The 27,274-nt window shown below is 40.1% G+C and overlaps 2 protein-coding genes across 2 annotated transcripts; both read left to right on the top strand.

Moving 5' to 3' along the window:
• Positions 1 to 1,512: 1,512 nt before the first annotated feature.
• LOC144522920 (14 kDa phosphohistidine phosphatase) lies at positions 1,513 to 2,560 on the top strand. The gene is made up of 3 exons (XM_078258168.1): positions 1,513 to 1,779; positions 2,062 to 2,186; positions 2,313 to 2,560. Exons 1-3 carry the CDS (start codon positions 1,638 to 1,640, stop codon positions 2,403 to 2,405), a joined length of 360 nt encoding a protein of 119 aa, XP_078114294.1. The 5' UTR covers positions 1,513 to 1,637; the 3' UTR covers positions 2,406 to 2,560.
• A 9,490-nt stretch (positions 2,561 to 12,050) lies between these two features.
• Positions 12,051 to 27,106, top strand: firrm (fignl1 interacting regulator of recombination and mitosis). Its single transcript, XM_078259085.1, has 23 exons — positions 12,051 to 12,084; positions 12,187 to 12,275; positions 12,782 to 12,886; positions 13,056 to 13,196; positions 13,920 to 14,082; positions 14,192 to 14,276; positions 14,386 to 14,524; positions 14,924 to 15,013; positions 15,105 to 15,169; positions 15,264 to 15,412; positions 19,237 to 19,366; positions 19,821 to 20,007; positions 21,233 to 21,315; positions 21,512 to 21,563; positions 22,153 to 22,242; positions 23,454 to 23,639; positions 24,637 to 24,756; positions 24,839 to 24,934; positions 25,039 to 25,149; positions 25,638 to 25,742; positions 25,837 to 25,917; positions 26,000 to 26,146; positions 26,738 to 27,106. Exons 2-23 carry the CDS (start codon positions 12,210 to 12,212, stop codon positions 26,942 to 26,944), a joined length of 2,598 nt encoding a protein of 865 aa, XP_078115211.1. The 5' UTR covers positions 12,051 to 12,084; positions 12,187 to 12,209; the 3' UTR covers positions 26,945 to 27,106.
• The last annotated feature ends 168 nt before the right edge of the window (positions 27,107 to 27,274 follow it).

Here is a 27,274-nt window from a genome sequence, read left to right as displayed (position 1 = left end):
CTTACTTATTATGATATTATTGGTACTTTTACAGAAGTGCAGGTTCTAAATTGCCTAACATTGTGCTAATGTACTGATAATGTACTAATGTCCCTAAAACGCATTAGTACATTAGCACACACATAGCAAAAACAAAATTAATAGCACAAAGAAAGTGATACGTTTCCTGGGGAGGGCACAATACCACACAGCACATGTGAAGTTTGGTATTGTTGAATTTTGGAAGCTGTGAAATCCTGTAAGTTGATAAGACAGTGACAGAGATTTAGAGTGCCAACGTCCTCTTATTTGAATTTAACCCTTTTATATATTTGCCAGCAAATGAATGCAAAGAAAAGTGTAAGCTTCGTGAGCGAGTATGACGATTCATTCAACGCCAACCTAGCCAACAAACAGTCCGTAGACTGGCACATGCTTTTCACAGTTCAAAGGATGTCAAAGGATGTGCTCATCAAAAGAAGAGGAATAAAACAATGCAATGGCAGCAAACAAACACTTTACTTCTATTTTTTTATGAGTGTCCAGAGACAGGAAATGTGTGGTGCATGAGCAGAGGCGCCTGCTGTCTGCCTGTGTTACTAGAAGTGACAGTTCATATCCTTCCTCTCTGACCCGAAGCATAGGATATTAGCCACTGTTGCTTGACACCTTTTAACCTCCACCCTTTTCCCTGAAAAATAATATAAACTCTCTAATTAACTCATACAGAACAAGACCCAGGGGAGAGACTTTTCAGCTAATAGAACATCCTAAACAGATGCTTATATAGATTTTTCATTTGTGCTCTGATCATAATGAGCTGGTCAGGGGTCTTGCCACTGATTTATTCTTGCAAATAATCATGCATTTAAGAAATGGGTTAGGGCAAAGCAATTTGAATCACTTTATGTAGATAATATTACCACAATGATGGCATAATAATCTTATAGACTACTATAGGCATATGTGTGTGCATGCATTTATTAGTCACCATAAATCACAGCATCAAAACATCTATTTAACGTCACTTTCTCATTTGGCGCGATAAAGCAGGAAAGGAGAGGTTTGTGTCTGTCTCACAAACCTCTGAGTTCTTTTGGCTCCGAATTAAAGATTGCACGATGGATTACTGGTTAAAGAATCCAGCAACCAGAGGTTCAAGCACTTGTGGCAGAAGCATCCATCCACCTCAGCTTTCACTACATTCCCAATTAGCTTTGACTCTTTGACCTCTGACCTTGATTGACACCAGCGGAAAATCTTCTCTAGTTACAGGAAATTAACAAACAGACAGGTAAAAGAAAAAGTCTGCTTGGTGAAAAATGGGCTCGTTAATCAATTGCATTTGCTACAAACCGGATTGGGATGAATAAACTGCAGTGGACTGATACTAATGGTAGCCTATATTGACGTGATTTCTGGGTTTTGAGAGCTGTACAATTTCAACAGTTCCCTCTTGTTGCCTTATGGGGTCGCCAGCGTGCGTTATCCTGTACAGTAATGATGACAAGTTGCAAATGGTCTGTCTCTTTAAGACAGGAAATAGACGTCCCAATCCGAATAAAGGCATTTGTGAGAACGCACCACTGTTGTCTGTCGTTGGTAGACCTCTGAGCAGCCTGAGGGTCTCCGGTGCTTTAACTAAAGCTATAGCCGCAATGGCAGACGCTCTGGCTAACATCCCCGTTGTAGAGATTGATCCAGAGGGAACCTTTAAGTACATACTGGTCCGAGTGAAAGTGAAAGATGGCGATGTGCATAAAGACATAGTCCGAGGCACAAAAAGTGCAGAGTATCACAGTAAGTTGATAGCTGTAGTTTGCTGCAGCAGAGGAGCGCCAAGTGCGTCAGTTCAGCTCGTAATAACACGCACGCCAGCACCTGAGTTGTTGCTGACTAGACCCATGTCCTTTTGGTGCAGCCTGTAAACGTGCAGTAACGTTAAGTGTATTGCAAACAGCTGTAGAAGACAATATGGGAGATAATGACAGTAACATGCTTTAAATTGTGGCCTATTTGACTGTCCTGTAACGAAACCAGATTGTATGCTTTGGTTGATTGAATGATTTGAATTATTTACAGATCATATATTTGAGAAGGTCAATCCAGCTATGGAGGCCATAGGATTGGAGTGTAAATGCCTTGGAGGAGGGAAGATAGAGCACAACAGTCAAGAGAAAAAACTAAGGCTGTTTGGAGAATCAACTGTAAGTTCATTTGATTAGAAATGCATTAAATCTTGAATCAACTACTGATAATATACTACTAAAAATACTCAACAATCTTTGGATGTAAAAAACGTAAATGCTCATTTGCTTTTCATTTATTTTCAGGCGTTTGGTAAAGCAGACCATTCTGTGTCTGTCGAGAAGTTGAAGAGTGCCTTCAGCGACTATGAGATCACCTGGTCTGACGACAAAAAATAAGTGTGAAACTGCATCTCATCTCTAATGTCTGACTTTATTTATCAGTTCCAAAACGGACCTTCTGTATAACCATCATTTAATTCAAATACACCATTCTGCATTTAACTGTTTGCTTTGGATTCTGTTAAAAGCACTAAAACTGACTCCTAAAAGAAGTTGTTGTTGCAAGTTTGTTCATTTTCATTCACCTAAAATGTAGTATAATGCAGGATGTAGTATACACTCTGCAGACATCATTCCCCTTATACATAGAAAGATTAGGTTTTGCTTTTGCTTGATGTCTGGTTGACTTCATCAGAATTGAAGGCTAGGTGCCAAGTGTGAAGTCCATTAAGGAAGGGGAGCCAGTTGGAATCACAAACATATCCTTTTACTCTGAGGGAAAGTTTGTTTTTTAAAAAGAGAGAAACCGATAAGAGTGGCTTTCACTTGCTTTTGTTGTTTCACGCTTTAATGTGTGAGTAATGCTAAGTAATAATAAACTTCAAACTGAAAGCCACAGCACTTTAAAGACAAGAAAACTGTAATGAATTAGACAGGAAAATAAACCAATCTAAAAATCAGCGACATAAAAACAAAAATAAGGTCACAGAGGGATAAGCTAGTCTGAGCTGAGTCATCCTTTAACAATTACACAGAAAAAGCCTGTTCTTTTTCTCTCTTTTCTCCCACCTCTACATTAAACATCCTCATTCAATCCAGTTGGATATTTAATTGACATTTTTCTTTTTTGCAATACTCAAAACTACCTGTGAAACGACCGTGAACAGGTGAAACTATCTAATGTTTTCCTTCTGGGGACGGACTGTGCGTCAAAGGAAAAACAAGACTAAGACTGTGCCCCAAATCAATACTACATAATGATTCAGTACAGTTCACTTACAAATATTTAAAATAATTGTGGGTGGTGGTGAAACCGCTATAATAACATTCAAACAACAATAAGTAATTAAAACACTTTTATAATGTCTATTTGTGAAGTTTAGTTTGCAGTTTTTTAAGTGGCACTTTGATAACCAACATCACACATTTTGTATAATTTTCAGTTTGTATAAAATCGTAAACTAAGTTGATATTTTTTATACTAAATGCTAAGACACTAAGACATTATGACAGTTAATACGCAGTATCAATTTGTGACCGCCAAGGCATGCCCTATCTCACAATGTTAATGCAGTGTGAATTTTCCCAGTTGGGACATTGGAACATTATTCAGTTAATCCGACACCACATGAATGCAGCACAAATGCCCTATCTCGAAATGTTAATGAAAGTGAAAAAGAATTTGTGTATCCGCTCTGTGATTCAGATCTGCTTTAATGGGTTCTTCCTTGGCCCTTGTTACATCCTTCAACCAAGTCTCATTCAAATCAGGCCATTAGTTTTTCTATGATTCTGCTGACAGACAAATCAACCAACAAACAAACAGACAAACAAAAAAAAAACAGAGAAACTGAACAGAAACAGTTAGTTCTGCAGGTATTTGGTCAGAAACCAAAGTATGTACAAATTGAAATTTTGACCTGATGATGGTTGACAAAAAGTTTACGGATTATTTAAATTATTACAATTCATCCCGAGGGGTCCATGAATTTCTGAATCCAAATTTCATGACAATACATCCAACTGTTTAACTTTAAACTACAAAAGAACCTCACATTGATGCTAAAGAAAAGTAATACGATCACCAAAGTCATTTTTCCTGTGGGAGGTATTGTTGAGATACTTCACAGGATAAGTGAAAACCTTGACCTGTTGTTGGCAGCAGAAGACAAAGTCAGGGTGAATGTTTAAAAATTTTGTAGTAATGTGTCTTGCACCACTGATCACTATTTGTGATCCATCCAAAATCAGAAATCTAGTGATGATACCTGGGCTGTTCAGGTGTCTTTAAAGGGGTGACTGATTAGCTGTCTTGATAGTTTTGTCTTTCATTTGGTGTTGTAAATCTATGTTATGGGTACTATTAACCACAATATATTACACTTATTCCCATGAGATTCCACTTTCCCTAACACAATAGTCTACGTCATTTTCCTCTGGGTTTTTCACCACGTGAGGTTGACTGGGTTTTACATGTATTTCAGCAGTGGAGCACATTCTTGACAGTACTTTATTTTTGTGCTCATTACTCACCTTGGTGAGTTATAACGAAAACATTTAGAGGAAGAGTGGCACGTAACTCTGTTATATGAACAGAATTAGCTACTATCGACACACTGAAGAGAGCTCCATTCACCTAGACCCTCATCAGCAGGCTTAACATAGACACTGATACTCACTGCACTCTAAGTGTTACCCTGGGACCTCAAAAGAAGGGAAACAAAAACATATCGTCCTTCCGTTTTCTATCCCAAATCCGGAGCCAGTTTCCTGTAAACTGATAACCTCTCCATTATCTGCAACAGGGAGGTCAGCACAGGAGGGAGAAGTCTTAAACCGTGTTAGACTCATCCCTCTTCGTGGAAAAAACATTATATGTTACAGTAAAGGTTTAATGAAATTTCACATGAAATATTATGACCAAACAGTAATCAGTCTGTTTTGTCATGCAATGGTTAAAAGGGAGAATTCTGCAATCTAGCTGGAGGCCTTCATCATAGTGATTACAATCTCACAGAATTAGTTTTTCCTTCATTTGCTCCAAGTTATTCTGTTAATATAGTATACTATGTTGTGTATTGCTTTATTTCTATAATGTAACCTTTGTATACATTGTAAAAATGTAAATCTATCAAATTTATTGAGGACGTTTTTGGGTGATAGATTAGATTTACTTTAACCTCCAATTTCTTTAGAATTTGTTTTACACCAAGAACACATACTCTCTCTCACAGAGCAAGTCAGACATTCATAGATTCATAGCTGCTATGATGGAAATAACTACAACTGGAGAAGACAGACACAGTCCAGTGTTGAAGTGGACATGGCAAGTCAAAATATTTTTCTTTGGGGAGACATAAAAAATCAGAAGCATGCTTTCCATCATCCTGCAAAGCCAAACTACTGTATTCAACAGGAATTTTGCCAATACTGCGTTTTGTAGACCAAAGTAATGAGTCTCTCTAATGAATTAGGTTGATCACCCCGCCTTAATGCGCAGCTTGATTCAGTGGGGGGGAACATACCATATATTTCAACATTTCCTTTCAAGTTTCGGTAGGCTGCAAGCAGTATCCCAATACACTATATGTAAAACTGATAAGCATCAATGTGGAGTCCTTTTTCCTAAACAAGAAGTTAGGACCTTCCTTGCAGCGGCAGCCGCTAACACCTTAGGCTGTCGGGAAACAAAGGTGCAGCAAAAGCATAATGGTTCGCTTCAAGATCTTATCTGTGAAACAATAGCTTACCAGACACCATTATATGGAGTCAATCAGATCAGAGCCAACAGAAATTCCAGACTCCTAAAGGACAAATACCATCCTTCCCTTAACTGATTTAAATACAATAACAAATTCCCAAACTTCTCAATCATTTTCTGCCCACTTGGTTCTGGTGTTTTCTTAATTAAGTTGGTGTTAGAAATATATACAAATAGAGTGTACTGTATATGGCCAGTCACTAACCATGGACCTAGGGAATTGTGATTTCCAATATACAATATATCCATTATATGCTTCATTTCATTTCGACACAGAGTTTGACATTACATTAAATAAGCATGGAGTGGAATTTCTCAAACAAAGTGGTTTTGCTCACTTTGAGAGAATGGACATTTCCTGTAAAAGGGACAAAGCCAAACCCCTCACAGATTACAGATGCAGGGCTTTATGTATCCTAAATACATCTACCTACCTTACGTGGCCATGCAAGCTTGATATGTCATTATAAAGTCATCTCATTATTATTTGGATTACATATACTTATTCTCTTCTCCGGGAACCATCACCTTATCGTGGTGGAGAGGTTTGTGTGTCCCTATGAACCTGAGGGCTGTGTTGTCTGGAGCTTTGTGCTCCTGGTAGGGTCTCCCAAGGCAAAGTGGTCTCAGGTGAGGGGTCAGACAAAGAATGGTTCAAAAATCCTATGAAAAATCGAGGAAGGGATGAAGTGACCCTGCCCGGAGGAAGCCCGGGGCTCCCGTCTGGAGCCAGGCCCAGATGGAGGGCTCGTCAGCAAGCGTCTGGTGGCCGGGTTTGCCACGGAGCCCGGCCGGGCACAGCCCGAAAAAGCTACGTGGCGGACATCCCTCCATCCCATGGGCCCACCACCTGTGGGAGGAACCGCTGGGGTCGGGTGCGCTGCCACATGGGTGGCAGTGAAGGTCAGGGGGCCTCGACGGACCAGACCCGGGCAGCAGAGGCTGGCTCTGGGGGACGTGGAATGTCACCTCTCTGTGGGGGAAGGAGCCGGAACTTGTGCGGGAGGTGGAGCGCTACCGGTTAGATCTGGTGGGGCTTACCTCTACGCACAGTCTTGGTTCTGGAACCATACTCCTGGATAGGGGTTGAACTCTTTTCTTCTCCGGAGTTGCCCAGGGTGTGAGGCGCCGGGCGGGTGTGGGGATACTCACAAGCCCCCGGCTGAGCGCCGCTACGTTGGAGTTTAACCCGGTGGACGAGAGGGTCGCCTCCCTACGCCTGCGGGTTGTGGGGGGGAAAACTCTGACTGTTGTTTGTGCATATGCACCAAACAAGAGTTCAGAGTATTCGGCCTTCTTGGAGACCTTGAGTGGAGTCCTGCATGGGGCTCCAGTTGGGGACTCCATAGTTCTGCTGGGGGACTTCAACGCGCACGTGGGTAATGATGGAGACACATGGAGAGGCGTGATTGGGAGGAACGGCTTCCCTGATCTAAACCAGAGTGGTTGTTTGTTGTTGGACTTCTGTGCTAGTCATGGATTGTCTATAACGAACACCATGTTCGAACATAGGGATGCTCATAAGTGTACTTGGTACCAGAGCACCCTAGGCCAAAGGTCAATGATCGATTTTATAATCGTTTCATCTGATCTGAGGCCATATGTTTTGGACACTCAGGTGAAGAGAGGGGTGGAGCTGTCAACCGATCACCATCTGGTGGTGAGTTGGGTTAGGGGGTGGGGGAAGACTCTGGACAGACCAGGTAAGCCCAAACGGGTAGTGCGGGTAAATTGGGAACGTCTGGAGGAGGCCCCTGTCCGACAGACTTTCAACTCACACCTCCGGCGGAGCTTTTCGTGCATCCCTGTGGAGGCTGGGGGCATTGAACCCGAGTGGACAATGTTCAAAGTTTCCATTGCTGAAGCTGCGGTGAGGAGCTGTGGTCTTAGGGTCTTAGGTGCCTCAAGGGGCGGTAACCCACGAACACCGTGGTGGACACCGGTGGTCAGGGAAGCCGTCCGACTGAAGAAGGAGTCTTTCCGGGATATGTTATCCCAGACGACTCCGGAGGCAGTTGCAAGGTACCGAAGGGCCCGAAGGGCTGCAACCTCTGCCGTGAAAGAGGCAAAGCAGCGTGTGTGGGAGAAGTTCGGAGAAGACATGGAGAAGGACTTTCGGTCGGCACCAAGGTACTTCTGGAAAACCGTTCGCCACCTCAGGAGGGGGGAAGCGGGGAACCATCCAAGCTGTGTACAGTAAGGATGGGACGCTGTTGACCTCAACTGAGGAGGTAATAGGGCGGTGGAAGGAGCACTTTGAGGAACTCCTAAATCCGACTAATATGCCCTCTATGGTAGAGGCAGAGCTGGAGGATGAGGGGGGATTGGCATCAATTTCCCTGGTGGAGGTTGCTGAGGTAGTTAAACAACTCCACAGTGGCAAAGCCCCAGGAATTGATGAGATCCGTCCAGAAATGCTTAAAGCTCTGGGTGTGGAGGGGTTGTCTTGGTTGACACGCCTCTTCAACATTGCGTGGAAGTCTGGGACGGTGCCTAAGGAGTGGCAGACCGGGGTGGTGGTTCCCCTTTTTAAAAAGGGGGACCAGAGGGTGTGTGCCAATTACAGGGGTATCACACTTCTCAGCCTCCCCGGTAAAGTCTACTCCAAGGTGCTGGAAAGGAGGGTTCGGTCGATTGTCGAATCTCAGGTTGAAGAGGAACAATGCACCTCTAAATCGGAGGCCATGGTTCTCAACAGGAAACCGATGGAGTGCCTTCTCCAGGTAGGGAATGAGTCCTTACCCCAAGTGAAGGAGTTCAAGTACCTTGGGGTCTTGTTCGCGAGTGAGGGGACAATGGAGCGGGAGATTGGTCGGAGAATCGGCACAGCAGGTGCGGTATTACATTCAATTTATCGCACCGTTAGACGTAAAAGAGAGCTGAGCCAGAAGGCAAAGCTCTCAATCTACCGGTCAGTTTTTGTTCCTACCCTCACCTATGGTCATGAAGGCTGGGTCATGACCGAAAGAACAAGATCCAGGGTACAAGCGGCCGAAATGGGTTTCCTCAGGAGGGTAGCTGGCGTCTCCCTTAGAGATAGGGTGAGAAGCTCAGTTATCCGTGAGGAGCTCGGAGTAGAGCCGCTGCTCCTTTGCGTCGAAAGGAGCCAGTTGAGGTGGTTCGGGCATCTGGTAAGGATGCCCCCTGGGCGCCTCCCTAGGGAGGTGTTCCAGGCACGTCCAGCTGGGAGGAGGCCTCGGGGGAGACCCAGGACTAGGTGGAGGGATTATATCTCTAACCTGGCGTGGGAATGCCTCGGGATCCCCCAGTCGGAGCTGGTTAATGTGGCCCGGGAAAGGGAAGTTTGGGGTCCCCTGCTGGAGCTGCTACCCCCGCGACCTGACCCCGGATAAGCGGATGAAGATGGATGGATGGATGGATATACTTATTCTTATTGCTTTTGGCTATTTAATCCTTATGAAAGCCTTCTTGTTTATGCCTCTTTATTCATTATTAAGCCCAACTTTATTTTAAAACTCTTTATTAAAATATATGTTTAATTGTAGGCTGTAGGCCCATCTCTTTTTTCTCGAATGTGTGGAATTTTATTTTATTATTTATTATTTATTTATTTTTATTATTTTATTTTATTATTCTGTTAATTCATTCACTGTTTTGCTTGTTTCCCTGTCATTTGTTCACCATTTCCTGTTGTGCAGTATTGTTTAAACCTTGACATATATGACAGAACATATAACAAGTGTGCATAACATAGGTCTGATATATCCTATTATGTTATTCTATAACATGGAGACCATTATAGCCTACTTTTGGGTGTTTTAACTTCATGAGCCCAGATTTGCGAAGGCTCATCCCCTATTATTATTATAGAGCTAAGTATTAGGTCAACTTTAAGAAAATTTCTATGAATGCATCTGACAAGATTTGTTCTGACAGCAGTGTTTTATGTTGAAACTCTGCCCTGGAATTTAATTATATTTCCATCAACATATTTTATTAAGTGTCCTCCATTTTGTAAGGGTTATTAAATGTACAGTAGTTACAGCATTTAAAGTTCATTACATGGGACACGAGACAATACATAAAATTCCCTTTTTATAGCCTAGGTAAATGAAAAATGTCTGAAAAAAATAAACTTAGCACAAAAAGTAAGGAAATTTGTGTTTGGTAGATTATTTCTGTGTGGTAACTGTTAAATGCTTTTTGGCAATACATCTTATACCATTGGAAAGCCTGTTTAGTTCCCTTTCAAATGGTGCCCCATTTGTAAGGAACATGCATTTGTGGGATGAGCAGCAGCGCTGAGTATGTGGGTTGCACCCATGAAAGATTTGCCAAATCTTCTCTGCCAATGCCAAACAGCTTATTCTGCCATTGACTCGTTTGGTGTTTGGTAGATTGGATGATTAAAGTTTGAAGAAACAAGACATATTGGCAATTTAACAATTGATTCATTTCACAAACAGGAGCCTCAGTAGCGTGTGGAAGAACCATACACAGCCACAACAGCCTGGCACCTCCTCCTCATGCTGGTCACCAGCCTGGTCACACACTGCTGTGGGATGGCATCCCATTCTTCAGCCAGCATTTGTCGTAAGTCAGCCAACATGGTTGTGTTGGTCACTTTGGCACGAACAGCACGCCCAAGCTGATCCCACAAGTATTGAATGAGGTTGAGGTCAGGACTGCTGGCAGGCCATTCCATCCTCTCCACTCCCACATTCTGGAGGTAGTCTCTGATAAACCCCGACCCTGTGGGGGCGAGAGTTGTCATCTTGGAGGATAGAGTTCGGTCCCAGACTGTGGAGATATGGGATTGCCACTGGTTGCAGAATCTCATCTTTATTTGGCAGTACCTGGGGTACCAGAAGCTGAAAACAAGTGTCAATAGCAACAGCAAAATAACCTGTTTGGCAATGGCAGAGAAGATTTGGCAACATTTTTCATGGGTGCAACCCACATGCATGCTGCACATCCCACAAATGCATGTTCCTTACAAATGGGGCACCATTTGAAAGGGAACTAAACAGACTTTCCAACGGTATAAGATTTATTGCCAAAAAGCATTGTTACCACAGAGAAATAATCTACCAAACACAAATTTCCTTACTTTTTGTGCTAAGTTTATGTAGCCTGTGAAAGGTCCTTAACCAAAACTTCGGCTCTTTTTTTAAATAATCAATGCAGAAGTGTGTACAGGAATTTTTTTTTTTTTTCTTTGGAATCATTATATATTATTTACAGATATACAATACAATATTAGTGGCATTTGAGGCTTCACTTACAGTAATACAGAATATATGTTTTTATATTTCACAGCCTCATAGTGACGGTTGTTATTTACAGCGCTTTGCAGTCATTGCGTTATTTCAACCAATCAGAGTGAGGACGGATGAGTAGCTTTGCTCACTACGTCACATCCGATTCAAACAGCGGCGCGCGTTGTTTCTGTCCGACAATCAACTTTTTGGCTGCTCTCTGGCTGCTCTATCTAGCTACATTATAGTCGTTAACAAATATACAATGGTGCCGTTGTAAGAAACAAACGCGTAGGTGTGACTGTACGCTTTTGAACAGAACATACAGTCTCGTTTCTGGTAAGAAAAAGCTATATCTACCTATCCAAATTAACACTAACGTTACCAGGCTAACGTTAAATGTTACCTTTAGCAAAACATACCGCAGAAAACACACAAGCTAACGTTGGCCTCAGTTGTCTTTAGTCCAAACAACTACAGACTAGTCTAAAAACATCAGCTTTGGGACGAAAATACTGATAAAGTTATTGTGCTAAATTAAGCCATTTAGAGTGATTCACTCGGTGACATTGTTCTAAAACGTTGTTTTGTCAGTTGTCCTGGCTACCCCGGTGACTGCTGTCATCATGTCCCAGACCAACACTTCTCTCCTGGACGAGGTGGTGCAATGGAGTCAGGAAACCTGTCGCCAGAAGCTCAAGACTGTCCTGCCAAAACTCACTATATCCTCTTAAACGTAACTCAGTTGATTATTGTGATATCATGATTCATGGCATCATACGAGTACATTTCTATTAAATTTACCTTTTTAATGAGGGGGTGGCAGTGTGCCTGTTCTTATGCGTCATCATGGGGGAAAAAAAAGCCCTCCCAATATGATAATGTTTGGTGAACATTTAGTTTGGTATTTTCTGGGTGAAGCTGGGCACAAGTTTGCATTTTGCTCATGCGCATCTATCTTTTTTTTCTCACTATTGCAATCATGATGTATTTGTCAGGTTTATACATTGGAAATGAATTTGCTGTAATGCTGTTGTTTTCCTTGACTATTTGCACTCTTTGCATAATAACTCTGAGAGTTGGGATGATCATATACGTAAGTTTGTTGCACAAATTGTAATGACAAACTGCTAACTTTGTGCCTTGAGTACTATTTGTGATCTAATTATGAACTGTCCTAAAAACAACATCCCTACAGGTATACTGAAGATCATTACAGACATGTTCCTCCCTCATATTGGTTTGTCTGAGCTAGAAGATGAGTGCTTCTCCAAGATCTTACCAAAGGTAAACAACATGGTGAATGTATATTGTCTTCAGGACCTATTATGTGAATACCGTTACTAGCATTTGTTAAATAGCACAGAGTGTATGGAGGTCATGGTAAACATCCTTAAATTACATTTTATCTAAACGCAAGGCTGTTAAAGAACAGCACAATATTTAGTTATTTTATATTTAAACAGCTAATATAACATGTTACATCGTAAGTCATTTCCGATGTCTGAAGAGGATGATATTTGATATTTCTTCTTAATATTATTGTTGTTATTATTATTATTATTATTATTATTATTATTATTATTATTATTAACTATTTCAGACAGTGAGTTTTTGCTGCAGAATTAGTTACACTAAATCTGTGCCTTATGAACAATTTCTTGTGTTTGTGGGAATTTTTGGTAGAACTATAGTTGTCTTGTGAATAACTGGTACATCTACATCTTCCCTTACAAGTGTATTGATTTGTCTGTGTGACTGTCTCTGTCCTTATCTGTTACAAATGTCTGCAGGCGGTGACGATGTTTGACAGCATGATGAAAGAAATCTTGGACCAAGTTGGAGGCCTGTCCAGTCAAAACACTGAACGGTGTTCCTTACTAAGGAACATTCTGCAGGTACTATTATAATTGCTGACTTAGTTGTTACATGTAAATGCTGTTCATTTCAAAATGGTACAGTTAGTACCTTGCAAGTTTATGATATGTATATATTTTCTGAAAAACATAGTTGTCACTTCACTCCTTACCAATATTTTAATAAGATCCTCCCTCGTGTCTATTTCAGGCAATGATGCAGATTATTGATGCACTATCCACTTGTGTGCGTCACATTGGCTCATTTGAGGAAGCCCCTGACTTGGATGCTTTCCGCTCGTTACCAACTTGTATCATGAAAGTCCTGAGGGAAACCTTTCAGCACTGCAAGGTTGGTCTGTTTAGTTCACCGCTGGCTGACATTTTAACTATATGCAGAGCTTACTCCCAATCTGCATTGCATGTTTTTATGCAGCTTTAATAATGCTGTGCCATAATTGCTATAATTATGGCTTAATGCTTTGTATTTGTAACAATATTGTTAATACAATAATAATGCTATTATTAATCAAAATGAATTATAAAGATATATAAGATAACTATGTTATGTACAGGAGATGCGTTAAGTGAAATTAATGGTTTACAATTTGTGATTAATAACATGAGTTGTTGACTAAAATAATTATTCAGATCTAACCTCATGTGGTGCATGATTAGTTTATACATACGGAGAATTTCAGTTTTTATTTAAAACAAACATTGGGGAATTTATAAGTGTTTATTTTGACTATTTTAAAATGGTTAAAATTGGATTTAAAACATTTACTAGTAATTCCAAAGTTCAGGCAACACTGAATAAAAAAATAAAAAATACCACCTGTAGCACAAACATACCTAGAGGGACTTAGCAGCTCATTTGTACTTCCTCCTCACTAACTGGTCTTTACGTAGCAGGAAACACAACCACTTAGGGATGCATGGGAACATACAATTCAGTCACAAATACATTTAAATCAATCTTCTTCTTAAGATTTTTTATTTATTTATTTTGTTTGTATGAAAATCTATAAAAATGAAAACAATGAGTTTAAGCATAACTGCATGTTGTCTTAAGGAGAGTGAGGTGGTTTACTGTGGCCGTCTGTCCCTGGTGGCCGACCTGCTGCAGGGACTCTTCAAGGAGGCCTACTCCCTGCAGAAGGGTTTGTTGGAGCTGCTGGACAGGATCTCCCTGGACAGCAGTGCCTCAGAGGAAGAGGTCTCTGACATTGTAACAGGTTTGTGTATGCATCTGTCGGTTTTCCACTGCCACACCTTTTGTTATTAAGCCCTACAGTTGTACCTGTATACATTCAATGCAAGTTTTTTTTTTTAAATCTTCCTCAGTGATTCACAACCTGCTGGATATCTGCTCTATTATCTCCAACCTGGACATAGCACTGCATGCAAACACATGGAAATTCCTCATCAAGTCAGTACAGCAGACACTCATGTTGACACCTATGTTGTGTTACTACATGCATCACTTTGGTATAAGAGTTGGATGGATTTAATAGTTAATTTTGGTTACTTCTGTTCAGACAGAGTCTGAAATACCAGTCATTGGTGGAGGAACATCTACATCACGGTGACATCAGCAACAGCCTGTGTGACAACCTGTTGGCCTCCTTCCACAACTGTGTGGAGCTGGCTGAACAGATTAAACATGCTGGTCTACAGGTAAGGAAGTTCTGATTGATAGTAGCAAAAAAAAGGATTACAAAAAAGATTAATTATAGCTTTTTAGCAGCTTTTTACAGTTTCACAGATGCAGATCTATTAAATGAGTATGAAGTTTTGTTTTCTTTAATATTCTAAGAGTATGAACTTATTTTTCTTAAACTGTTATTCTTGTTCACTTGAGAATTAGTGTAAGCTCAATATGAAAAATGTGAATGTGGTGGCCCAAGTACACTACATTCCTCATTTGAACTAGATTCACCACAATGGTGGATATTTATGCGTGGGTTTTTCCTCTGTTATACCCCTTTGTTTTCAAAAAAGTGGCACTTGGGTTTATTAAAGTAGACTTGATCTTTGTCACCTTTTTGCATTGATGCTCTTTTGTCCTTTTTAAAGGAGGCAACACAAAGTCCAGAATACAAGCTCTTCCAGAAAACTGCAAAGATGTGTAGATTTTTTGCCAACACTTTGGTTCATTACATAAAGGTACTAAAAATCAGGATCTTCTTGACTTCCTTTCGACTTTATACATAATACAAAGCTGCTGATCTTACATCATTCCTTATCTTTTCTACAGGAATTTAAATTTTTTCTGACAAAGTATTGTTACTGCTTTCATCAACTCTACCTCCAGATCATCAGGTATGTGTGGCTTTAAGTAGCAGATTCAGACTACAGTTTAACCTTTCAGTTGACAATTATGAGTAACACGGTAACGTACATTCTCGTCTTTCAGTAAGATCCCTCCCAGCTTGTGTGCTCCAACACTGCCCTCGGCTCTATCAGAGGAGCTGAATGCAGCAGCTCTGGTTCCCATGGATGCCCTCGTGCTCCATCTGTTGCCTTTAAGGCCCTTCGCTGAAGTTGTCCTCCAGCAGGACCTGCGTAAGTTTAAAGCTTGTTCTCTTTTCCCAGATTCTCTATTTCCCTTTGCAGTGGAGACATTGTTTTATATACTTTTCTGTGATGAGCAGGTGCAAATTCCTCATTATAATGCCATAAAGTTCATGTTCTAGTAATGTGCTATACAATAAATATTGTATTACATGTTCATTGTAATTGTAACTGAAAATAATAGAAGTCTGACTTGTGGCGGTGGACTTGAATTGACTGAAAATTGTGGCTTTGGAAAAGAAAAACTACATTTTGCAAACTTAACAAATAGGGCAATGTTAGTTAAGGCTATTCTACCTGTTTTTTTTTGTTTTATTTTCTAAACTTTTGCTGGAGGTGTTTCACCACCATCCATAATTCTTTTCTTTTTTATCATCTGTGAGGAGCTTCAGCTCTGTGAGACAATGGTGTCCATGTCCTATTTCAATAACTGCTTTATATCCATTTTACCTACTGTTAGGGTGACAATGTAACGTCTGTCCAGGTCCTACAGATGAAAGCTTTTTAGCACATTAAGAGTAATGTGTGTATAAGGTTCACTTTCCTTTTGGATGAACTAATTAGTCAATTCCAATATTCCTGTCTAGTTTGGTGAATTAGAGCAGCATCTTTGCTGATACCAGTCCAGTATAATGCATCAGCGCATCACTAATACAATGTATAGACAACTTGAGCGGCCTTCAGCTAACGTCCTTGCTGACTTTCCAATCGTTTGCTTCCAAAACTTTTAATCTGCGGACAACTCCCATCTCTGACAATTTTTATATTTAGGAAATTGTTGCGAAAAGCTGCAGGAAAATGTTGTATGTTCTTACTTAAAGGGGAACTACCGTTTTTATCAACCTGTTTTTGTGTCTAAGTCTCTGATGGGAACAACTATCTTTAACATTGGTCCAGTATTAAGCAAGATCGCTGCAGGTGGCAGCGGTGAAACAAGCTACAATGTAAGTTAATAGGGCAATTTTCCAGCTTGTATTTACCTTCACAAAAGTGCTTGCCATTGACAGGCTCAGATTAATATTCTAAGTGTCTGACAAAATTATGGAAAGGATTTCTAAGCCGATCAACCTTTCTGTTAAAGTGTAAGATCCTTTTTTTAAACGTAAAAACATCCATGAAATTGCGTTTGCTAAAGCCACCAGACTCCATGTAAATAAACAGTAATTTTAGCATCATAAAATACACTTCATCAAAGTCGACAGAAACGAAATAAAACTATGAAAAGCCGTTTTGGGTCCAATTTTCCAACCATCACAACTCTAGTTTTGGTTGAAATAAACTAGGGGTGTCAATCGATTAAAACAATTAATCTAATTAATTACATACTCTGTGATTAATTAATCTAAATTAATCGCATACATAATTTTTGCCCGGTGCCTTAACCGATACTTTTTAGTTAAAAAAAAAAAAAAAGGGCACTAAACAGTTGGCAACATTAAAGAACAGCTTGTTTATTGCTAGGCCATATGGTCAACATTAAATGAATTTATAATAATGTAATAACTATAACAATAATTTATTTGACTAGTAAATTGCTGTTGAATGAGAATAACAACCACCAGATAGGAAAAGGGCATTTAACAACAACTTTGAATGCACCACGAGGCTGTAGGTTACCAGTTTCATTTAACGCACCGTCTGTGTTTTTCCGGCAGCTGCAGACTGTTCGCTACATCCAAGGGGGTAAGCTTCGCTTCAGAGCTAGAACCTCCTATGGCGCCATTTTGATGCTACAAAACGATCACTCGACGTTAGCATCCCATTGACTGCCATTCATTTTGACGTCACTTTGACAGCGAATAACTAAACATCTGAAGCGTTTAAAGACTTGATTTTTCCATTGTTTATTTCTAAAGAAACACGACAATGTATAAAAGGCTCCATTACCTTGTACCTCACGTTATGGCTCCGTAGTAGACGTTTTTGTAAAAATAGACTAACGATTGTGTCATAACCACGCGACTTTCTGTCGCATAGTAGAGGAATTACTGTATAGTACAGGAGAAGCTCGCAGGCAGTTTCGACTTACATTAGCTGTTTAAGTTTAATTACTATGTTAACTAGCATTTTAGTTAGCAATAATTAGCCTGTGTCCATGTTATCTCCTTACATATACCTACGCTCTCCGTCTCTGCAAGATTGGGAATGATTGAGGTTTCTCTTGGCACAGCTACCAGAAGACTTCCAACTTTCAGATAGGTTGCTCACGTCACATTTACGTCGTCTCTCTCAGTTGGAGGCTGCGCAGTAACGCTCAGCGCTCACCGGAAAAGTGCTTCTAATATCCTTCACCGGTCTCTGTCCAGAGCAACGGGATCTGTTGGTCCATTCGTATATACTGTCTATGGCTACATCCCGGTGTTGAATCCTCTACAGTAAAATACAGTCACACTTTACACCGTTTAGCGTTAGCTGTCAGCATTTTAACCAAGGGGGTAAGCTTCTCCTCGGACTGCGCAGCTCCTATGGCGCCATTTTGATGCTAACAAGCCATCACCTCCCGTTAGCATTCCATTGACTGCCATTCATTTTGGCGCCACTTTGACAGCGAATAACTTTACATCTGAAGCGTTTCAAGACTATATTTGTCCATTATTTATTTCTAAAGAAACACGACAATGTATAAAAGGCTCCATTACCTTGTACCTCACGTTATGGCTCTGTAGTAGATGTTTTTGTAAAAATAGGCTAACGATTGTGTCATAACCACGCGACTTACTGTCGCATAGTAGATAAATTACCGTACAGTACAAGAGAAGCGTGCAGGCAGTTTCGTCTCACATTAGCTGTTTAAGTGTAATTACTAATGTTAACTACCATTTTAGTTAGCAATAATTAGCCTGTGCCTATTTTATCTCCTTACATATACCTACGCTCTCTGTCTCTGCTAGATTGGGAATGATTGAGATTTCTCTTGGCACAGCTACCAGAAGACTTACAACTTTCAGACAGGTTGCTCACAGCACATTTACGTCGTCTGTCTCAGTTGGAGGCTGTGCAGTAACGCTTAGCCATCACCGGAAAAGTGCTTCTAATATCCTTCACTGGTCTCCGTCCAGAGCAACGGGATCTGTTGGTCCATTCTTATATACTGTCTATGATTGTAACCGTATTTAATCCAGCTACTAGCTAGCAGTAGGCTAACGTTAGCTGCTGTCGAGTATAGTGTTAACTAGCATCACGTGCAGCGATGTTTCTGTTGCCTGTAACGTCTGTTTCAGAGCATCCGAGAGAAGTGCAGACATATCAGTGGCGCCGAAATCCACGTTGCTATTCGGTCTGGTAGATACAGGTCGTGAAGGCACCTGTGCCGTATTAGCACCGGATTTCGGTACCCAACGCTATTCAGGAAGAAGATTTTTATAAGTAAATGTTCCAATTAATGATCCAGGCAGCACATTCTCGTCTCCCTCCTTCATTTTACAGTCGAATGGTGGCTAGAACGGCTCCGGGTCAAAGTTCAATATGGAATGGATTAACCTGCGTTATTTTTTTTAACGCAGATGAATTCATCGAAATTAGCGCGTTATTTTGACAGCCCTAAAATAAACGCATAGTTTACCAATTTACATGTGAAAATATGTTGGCTCTATACACACTAAAAGTATGTTTGTTTTTTTTTGGTGGGTTTAATTAGTGACCAATTTCAAAGATTGTTGTCACTTACACACAAAAACATAGGAAAATAGGGTCCAGGTTGAAAAAAAACAGTTACCCTTTAAAGGAAGGTTGTCATCATGTTTCTTGCAGCTGACTTGTGCCACAAAACATGTAACATACAATCCAATACTGTCCGTTGCCTTGTTTGTCTTCAGGATTAACTCCTGAACATGAGCTTCCTCAGAGTCTTTTACTGGTGAGCGTCCTGAGTCAGCTCCCCTCCCAACCAGAAGAGGTGCTGCAGCTTTGGTACACTGGCAGCAAGTTCTCAGAGGAAACACCCAGGTAATGAATAAGGAGTTTGCTGTCATCAGCTGGTGACACTCAAACCACTTTATTCATAATTGTATCCATTTAATCCATTTTAGCTCCTAAGTAACTGACAACATATGATTTGTATTCAGATTTATTTTAGAATGCATTCCGAATAAGTATTAAAATAATTATTATATAACACAAGGACCTGCTGTATATAGGTAAGGTGAGATAGAACACATTGCACAGCTGGAATATTGAGTGAGGGAAATATTTAAGAATAATTATAATCATTCAACCTTTGCTTTGTATACATAATGATATTAGTATCATATTTAGCAGTAATGGAACCCAAGGACACTATAGCTTTGAAAATAAGCATCGTAGATAGTGATTTAGGACTTTTAGACTTGTAGAGTTAAATATTGAATATGCATGTATCTAAATGAGACATGAAGAGTATGTCCACCCCCTCTGTCTCCAGGCTTCCTCTCTACCAGGCCATATTCACTAGTTTCAGGCAATGCTACACTGAGCGTCAGGTACCTGTGCTGTTGCCAGGGGTGATGATGAAGGGTCAGGCCCAGGTCCAGGTCACTCTACACAACCACATCTGTGTGCAACTCTGTGCCAGTGTGGCTGCGCTCCCCCCGGTGTACTTCCACGTGCTGGTGAGGTCTAAACATGTAACCACATACACTGTATCAGAAGCAGCATCAGTAGAAGAGATTTGACACTGTTTTGCTGATAATGTTGACTATGTTCCATTGTGTATGTTTTGGTTCAGGCATCGTCTCTACCCACTTCCCACCACACTGGACACAAAAACCAAGCATTTGCCCATTTTTTTAAGTGGTAGAAAACAGGGATGCAAATTGAGTTTGACAAAACAGGATGGGAGTTGGGGAGTGAAAGAGAACGCAAACCTAAACTAAATGTGAAACCAGACATTCTTTATTTTTCACTTTTATCTTCAGGCCTCTTATGTCCTGCCATTGGGTTTTATCCTCAAACCTCTGGAAAGAATGTTGTGCATCTTTCTTTGTAAAGTAGTAGTAGTCACACTTATCTGGCAGAATTCGCTGAAATGTAATCTGCCAGAGGAACCCGATTGGCAAGCCATCTTGTAAATAATCAAGAATGTTTGATATAAACAGGATTTCTTTAGTTGCCGGTGTGGTGCTTGGCAACAGTCGGGGCTGACCTTATCACAACAGGGTTTCAGTCACACTTGCCAATATTTATCTTAAATCCATTTGTCCTGAGTCTCTCATGGACGTGACCTGACCTCAAACCCATCTGTAAATGTTTGTTTTAATTAGAGCCCTACTGATATGTGGAAAGCCAAGGCATTATTGGCCAATATTGTTTTATCACAGATACTGTATTTCCATACTGGCAAATATGCATTAACATTCATAGGCTGCATTGTATCATTATTTGATGGAATTCAACTTTAATATGTTTGTGTTATATGTATGTATATGTTTGGATTTACTGTTACTGTCAACTTTGATTAAAAAACATTTATTATTCAAGCATAACATAACCAGCCAACATGTGATCATGTTAAAAATTAATATTGGCCTTTATGTGCTTTTTTAAGTTTCAGTTTAAGTTTTTTTTTTTTTTTTTTTTTTTTTTTACTCTCAAACAATGAACTAGACATCTGCATAAAAAAATGAAGTAGTTGTTGGATTCTAGTTTAAAGTAATTTGTTTATTTTGGATATTTTATCTCACTCTGGCGGTTGGGGTGCAGGATTTCCCGTCAAGTTCTTTCACTTTCGTTTTCTCCTTTTCTTTTCAATTTCGTGGTATGTCTCCAGTGTTTTCTGCCGTTTACCCCCTCCTTTCCTGTCTCTCTGACTTCCCCTCTTCTTTATCTGTTTGCCAGGAGCGTTGTTTGGTCGATACTGTACTGCAGGCTGATACTCAGACAGCTCTACTGGCAACAGATGTGTGGTGCTTTACAGCACGGTGAGAGTGTGTTTTCATATCATTAGCATTAGAAAAAGTGTACACTGTGCAGCTGTATTTTGATCAGGGTATGCTACAGTATCCCAGCATTTCAGGCACCTTTTCAGTTTCACCAAAGTGTTGTAAACATTTTTTAACAAATACAATTTCTGCACTATATTGAATCCACTGCTGATTTTGTCTTCTCTGTTTACAGGTATGGGACAGCAGAACTCTGTCTACATCATGTCCTCCTCGTTGCTCAGCTGGTGGGTAGAGACCAGGAAAATACACAATACAGTTTAGAGAGAATACATTTTGTAGTCTTGTTTATTTTGATTTAAAAAGAAAGCGTTAACAGCCAATAGCACTTTACAACCCATTTTGTGAACGTGAATTATAAAGATGCTCAGTAGACGTTCATATTGTAGACTTGTTATATTTTTCAGACATAATTTACAGGATCTCATCCCACTATTGGAAATCTTTGCTCTCGCCATCTTGTCACTACACGGTCATGGATGTTTCTCCATGTCAGTGACCTCTTCCTGAGCACTTTCTAAAATAACTCTAAATCCACTTAATCGCTCTCTGTAGGGTTATTAGTATGAGGTCCTTTGTGTTTACTGTGGCACCCCAACAGAGGTGACAATTGGTGTTGTTGGACCTCGGGGACACCTTTTCATAACCTGTTATGTCATTGCATCATCAGATTAGGCTGGATCCCACTCTTTTCCACAAGTCCCCCCTCCTTCAGTTCTCCACCTTTCTTCTACCCTGATGCCCTGTTGAGTTTACTCCTCCCGAGCCTTCACACTGTTCTTCACCTCCTCTCTGCTTCTCGCTGTTCTCCCCTAGGTGAAAGCTTGCACCACTGAGTGTTACAAGTCGGTCCACCTGGGCCTGCTGCTCAAACGCATGGTTTTCCTCATGACGCCGAACCACCAGGTTAGAAACGCCGGAAACTGAAATTAAAATTAGTTTTCTATTGAAATTCACGCAAAACAAAGTACACATGCTTACTACCATACCATCCCATTTGACAGTTCAGCAAATATTTATGAATACTGAAAGGCCATATAAGATGAAAGATGGCGAAATCATTGGAAGAGTGACTTAAATATTGAAAATTGTGTGAACTTTGTAATGCAAGTATTCGACTTATATCTAACAGTTATACAGTACTGACAAAAAAACGAGTGTCTATTTTGAATATCATTCTGTGTACTGTTTACATTGTTTCTTAAACCCTCCAGAATTAAAGGGGTTTAAAGGGTTGCATTCTCTTGTTATAGCCTTAAAAGAACAACGTCCATTTTCAAAATTATTTGGTCTAAGACAGTCCAAAAATATTGGTAAACATGAACAACTCTCTTCCAAATCCAAAAAAACTAGAGTGTTAAAACTCAAATTTGTGATGTCATCAAGTATAATGTGTGGAACTGCTCCATAGACAATGAATTGGGAAATATGTTATAGATGACACAGAGCACCCAGGGGGATGTTCTGAGTATATGGGAACATTGTCTGTTTCAGAACTGAGAGCACTACAATAGAATAAAGCTTATTTGGGTACACAAAATAAAAACATATTCATTGCCTATGGATCAGCTCCAGACAAATATTGATTGAACTTTCCTCAGCAATGGAAATAACATACTGGAACTTTTAATTTAGATGGTGTTCCCCTTTTAAACATTTAGAGGCGTTGGGACTCATGTTTATATTGTGTCACACAAAAGACTATTTATCACAAAAAATGTAAACGGGAAGTATATTTTATATACATACAGATATGTTTTTACGTTTTATAAACCTATATGTGACATGACAAATCAACAAAGTAAGGTGCTGGGTCACAAGAACAGCTTCCGTGCTCCTTTGCGAAGATTCTACAAATCTCAGGAACTTTTCTTGAAGTGATGAACACTATTCTTCCAAAAGATATTCCCTCAGATATTTACTCAGGTTTACTCTTTTACTATGTCAATATGTCATCTGTACCATCCCCCAGACAACTATCAGTCTAGAGTCATAGTTTCTGGTTTTGGATAACACTTGTCCATGTAATAAAAAAGAAAAAACACATCCACCTGTACAAGATCATGACCTTGATATAAGATGATTTTTCATTAATCTGAAGTGTTTTGTCTTTCCAGATGGAGCTGCTTGCACGTTTCCCACCCTCTGAGGTGGAAAACCTTCCTGTGTGGCGACACGTCCTCCTCAGAGCTCTTTCACATGATGCCTGCCACCGTGTAGAGACGGACATCATCGGCCTTACTCAAAAAGCTCTGACCGCCTGGCAGAACGGAGGGTACAAACTAGGAGAAGTGGACAAAGTGGTGAGGACAACCTCAGATACGGGTTGTAGCTGGAGGGCAATCTTAACCAGTCAGTGCTATTTATTAATGTCACTGTAGAGGATGGTCTGTTGGTTTTTATCTTCAACTGGCATGAATGAGTAGTGGGTTAATGTCTGCTTTGTGCTTAAGTGAGCAAGACGCCATAAATGTGCAAAGACACAACTAGCAATTCTAAAATAGATGTTATTTCAAATTAGTGAGATTAGGGTAAATGGTGTTAATGTGCATTTACTGTCCGTTTTACTTCTGAATGTAACAAGGAAAATGTAGTGATCATCTAATACATGGAGAGGAAAGGGGCAGTACAAGCATCAAGGGCAAGGCTTCGCATAATTTCTGTCCTTGTGCACTTGAGAGAGTGGATAGATGACAAATGACCACAACAAGTGATATCAAGAGTAAGATTGTAAAATAAACTCCCATTGTTGAAAACCGAGGGCACAGATTAAGGAGAGGTCACCAATACTCAGTCCTTATTCAAGTGAGAGCCAAAATGTTCTCACTTAGTATTGCAAGTGAGCCCTCTTTCTCCTCCTTTTGAGGTTACATGGATGTTTTTATGAAGTTTTAAGTCTTGACAGCATAACACTTATTGCACTGAATTATACATGTATTGCTTTTATCATATTGTGTAATTTATCCTCGCCTTTTTATGATTTGTCAATCTGTAAGCATGAACAGGGTTTGACGGTTACCTGATCATTTGTTAATCTTGTTGGTTTTAGAATGTGACACTGTGGAATGTTCTTGATTCCATTTATTGTTGACCCATAAATGACCTGTCCTTTCGTCCACCTTTTAATAATTGTAAAAAAAAGAAAGAAAAAAAATATTATAGTATTATACAGTCATGTTGTCCAGCTGCTATCAGTCAAATTCTTGCCAGACTGATAAAATCCAGCTGAAAAAACAATAAAAGGAAGCAGGATGGGGAAATTGTAAAAGTTGTATTTTACGTAGTTCCTCTTGTCTCTAGAACATGGTGCTGTTATCCCTCCTAGCGGTGGTCCAAGTACAATCATCTCCTGAGGAACAGTGTGTGTTGTCTGCAATAAGGATAATCACACAGCTCTGGTTACGAATGAGTCCGGACCAGGTGAGATGTAAATACACACACACACGCACACAAGTGTAGTACAAATACATGACTATTATCCCTGTAACCTGTCATACTTCAGGTGCTGACCCACCCTGCGCTCCAGTGCACTCTGCAGCTGCTCCTGTCAATATCAGCCATTTTAGTGAAAGACCTCGAACCTCAAGTCATTTGTCAGGTATGCTGTTAGTTATCACAGTTAACATTGAACAAATGAGGAATGGAGAACACTTCTTTTGACGTGCATGTGTGTGTCTGTCTGTCTGTGTGTGTCCCACCCAGGCTCTGTTGTGTGTGGATGCTGTGGTGTCTCAGAAGTGTGCAGGTCAGCTGCTGGCTGCTCTGCAGTTCCTCTCCTCTTTGGGGAAGATCTTTGTCCCTCCGGACAGCCAGGTAGTGAGACCAGATTATTGCAAATACCTTTAAATTCTTCGCGCTCCTTATTCAGTTATTCTACTGCTGTTCTCATTGTAAGTCACTCTAAACATCTTTGACCCTGCAAGACTTACGAGTGAGTCCATACGTAATGGGGTTGATTGGGGTTGAAGAGGTAAATTAAAATGTTGATCCTCCAGTTGTTTGGTATTTGCAACAAAAAAAATACCAATCATTTGTAGTTTCCCAATTTAGTTGCTTGTCCCTCATGTGTTCATGAAGTAAATACTTTTGTGTTGTCAAGTAATAGTTTAAAACATCTCTTTTGGTTTCTTGCATCATATATGCATTTCTCATTATTTTTGACAATTCATAAACTAAATAAATGTAAAATATGAAAAAACAATTAATAATAATCATTAGTTGAAACTGTAGATACGATATTTGAATTCTGAAAGTCTGCAATGTAAATTCTGTAATGTCTGTTATTCTTTTATTTTCCACAGAATCAAATTCTGCCGAGGCTGAGTAACCTGTTTGGAGTCCTGTTGGCTGACAGATCCTGGCTGCTACATCAGCACGCCCTGGAGGCCTTTTCTCAGTTTGCAGAGGTATGGCCGCAACTCAATAGCTATAATTATATAATAATTATTATATACAGTTTATGCCTTGTCACAAACGTAATGTGTCCGTTTGGTTTTTAAGATTACAAACCATGAAGAGGTCATTTCCCTGAGCTTGGGTGTAGAAGATACCAAGACGAAGGTGGTGAACTATCTTAGCAAGGTAAGGGGGTGCCGACATATTGCGACGAAGATCAACTTGAAATAAAACATACGGATGTGAACAAGTCTGTGCTTTGTTGTAGACTGTTAATGCACAGGAAGATGTGGAGTCACGGCTACAGAGGCTCAAGCTGGAGACAGCAGTTATTGAGCAACACAATGAGAGGCTGGAGAACAACAAAAAAAATGCTTCAAACAAACCGGCTGCTGAAGCTGTGGCCCATTCAGAGGTTCGTGATGTCATTAAGTTAAATTAAAACTTCATTCACAGGCTTCATGAATATGCATGACCACGCACTGTCGCTACACATTTATACTGTCAAGGCCACTCTGAGTGGCTGCTGGCCAATACAACACTACCTCCTAGTGTACATCTACCACTAGGAGGTAGTGGCTTTCTTTCTTTTTTAATATTTTGATAGTTGACTAAAAACACTTGAAAAGAGTGAGGGGGATGATATGTAATTAAAGTCCGTGGTTTCCAGTGGGGTTTAAATGTGCACCGACCTTTTGGTTGGAGCCCCAACAATCTAGGTATATATAGATTTATATTTTTTTATAAATGTATCAATATGTGAGATTTTAGTGTTTGCAATGCTGACATTTGATATATTTCTAGTAGCTCAGTCCAAACTTTCCTTAGCCATAACACGAGCACGGTAAAATGGTATGTTTATTTGGCAAAGTACTTATTAATTATTACATTATTTTCTGCACAGCAAGTCAAAATTTCATTTGTACAAGCAAGATTTCTGCCTTGTTTGATGTCAAATTGAATCATGTTGATGTACAATTTCCCTGTAATTCTTCCTCCCTCTCAGCCATGCCCAAAGAGAGCTCGGCAGGAGACCAGTGCAGAGGAGTACAGCCGCTACATCCAGACAGCTGAGAGTGCTTTGAAAGCCCTTCAGGCTCTCATCGAAGATGAAGCCAACACTACTGAACCACCGCCACAGTGGCTGGAATCCAGACTACAGGAGCTCCAGACCCTCATAACCCACATCAGTACAGCCAGACACACAACCTAGCCCTTCTCTAGCCCCACATCTATTTACTTCATGTATAGAAAACTTAATTAACCACGGTATGGGCCTGTGAAAGTCTGTATACCCTTTGCTGCTGAAAAGTCTCTTCAATTTTAAACTAGTAAGTTTTGATTGATTTGTTTATTAAACGTGTTTGAATACAAATCACTTTGTTTTTATTTAGCATTAACTTAGTTATAAAAAGTATGCCTTAAGAAATTCCTGTATTGAGTAACGATATTGGCTAGAATAGAAGCTTTTTCTGTCAGCTTGTTTTATAAAAGTCCAAGTTAAGGACTAGCTGTCAGTAGTCCGGAACAATTGCAATTACTT

Source organism: Sander vitreus, chromosome 9, assembly GCF_031162955.1.
Source record: "Sander vitreus isolate 19-12246 chromosome 9, sanVit1, whole genome shotgun sequence".
Lineage (NCBI taxonomy): Eukaryota > Metazoa > Chordata > Actinopteri > Perciformes > Percidae > Sander > Sander vitreus.
The sequence above is the reverse complement of the archived record's forward strand: the minus strand, read 5'-3'. Positions and strand labels throughout refer to the sequence as shown.

What these genes read in the sequence shown, in the direction of transcription:
- LOC144522920 (XM_078258168.1), top strand. Translation starts at nt 1,638, where the DNA reads ATGGCAGACGCTCTGGCTAACATCCCCGTTGTAGAGATTGATCCAGAG. An exon ending in AAAAAGTGCAGAGTATCACA is followed by an intron (nt 1,780 to 2,061) that starts GTAAGTTGATAG and finishes AATTATTTACAG; the next exon opens with ATCATATATTTGAGAAGGTC. An exon ending in GGCTGTTTGGAGAATCAACT is followed by an intron (nt 2,187 to 2,312) that starts GTAAGTTCATTT and finishes ATTTATTTTCAG; the next exon opens with GCGTTTGGTAAAGCAGACCA.
- firrm (XM_078259085.1), top strand. Translation starts at nt 12,210, where the DNA reads ATGTTCCTCCCTCATATTGGTTTGTCTGAGCTAGAAGATGAGTGCTTC. An exon ending in AAACCTTTCAGCACTGCAAG is followed by an intron (nt 13,197 to 13,919) that starts GTTGGTCTGTTT and finishes TGTTGTCTTAAG; the next exon opens with GAGAGTGAGGTGGTTTACTG. An exon ending in TCATGACGCCGAACCACCAG is followed by an intron (nt 22,243 to 23,453) that starts GTTAGAAACGCC and finishes TTGTCTTTCCAG; the next exon opens with ATGGAGCTGCTTGCACGTTT.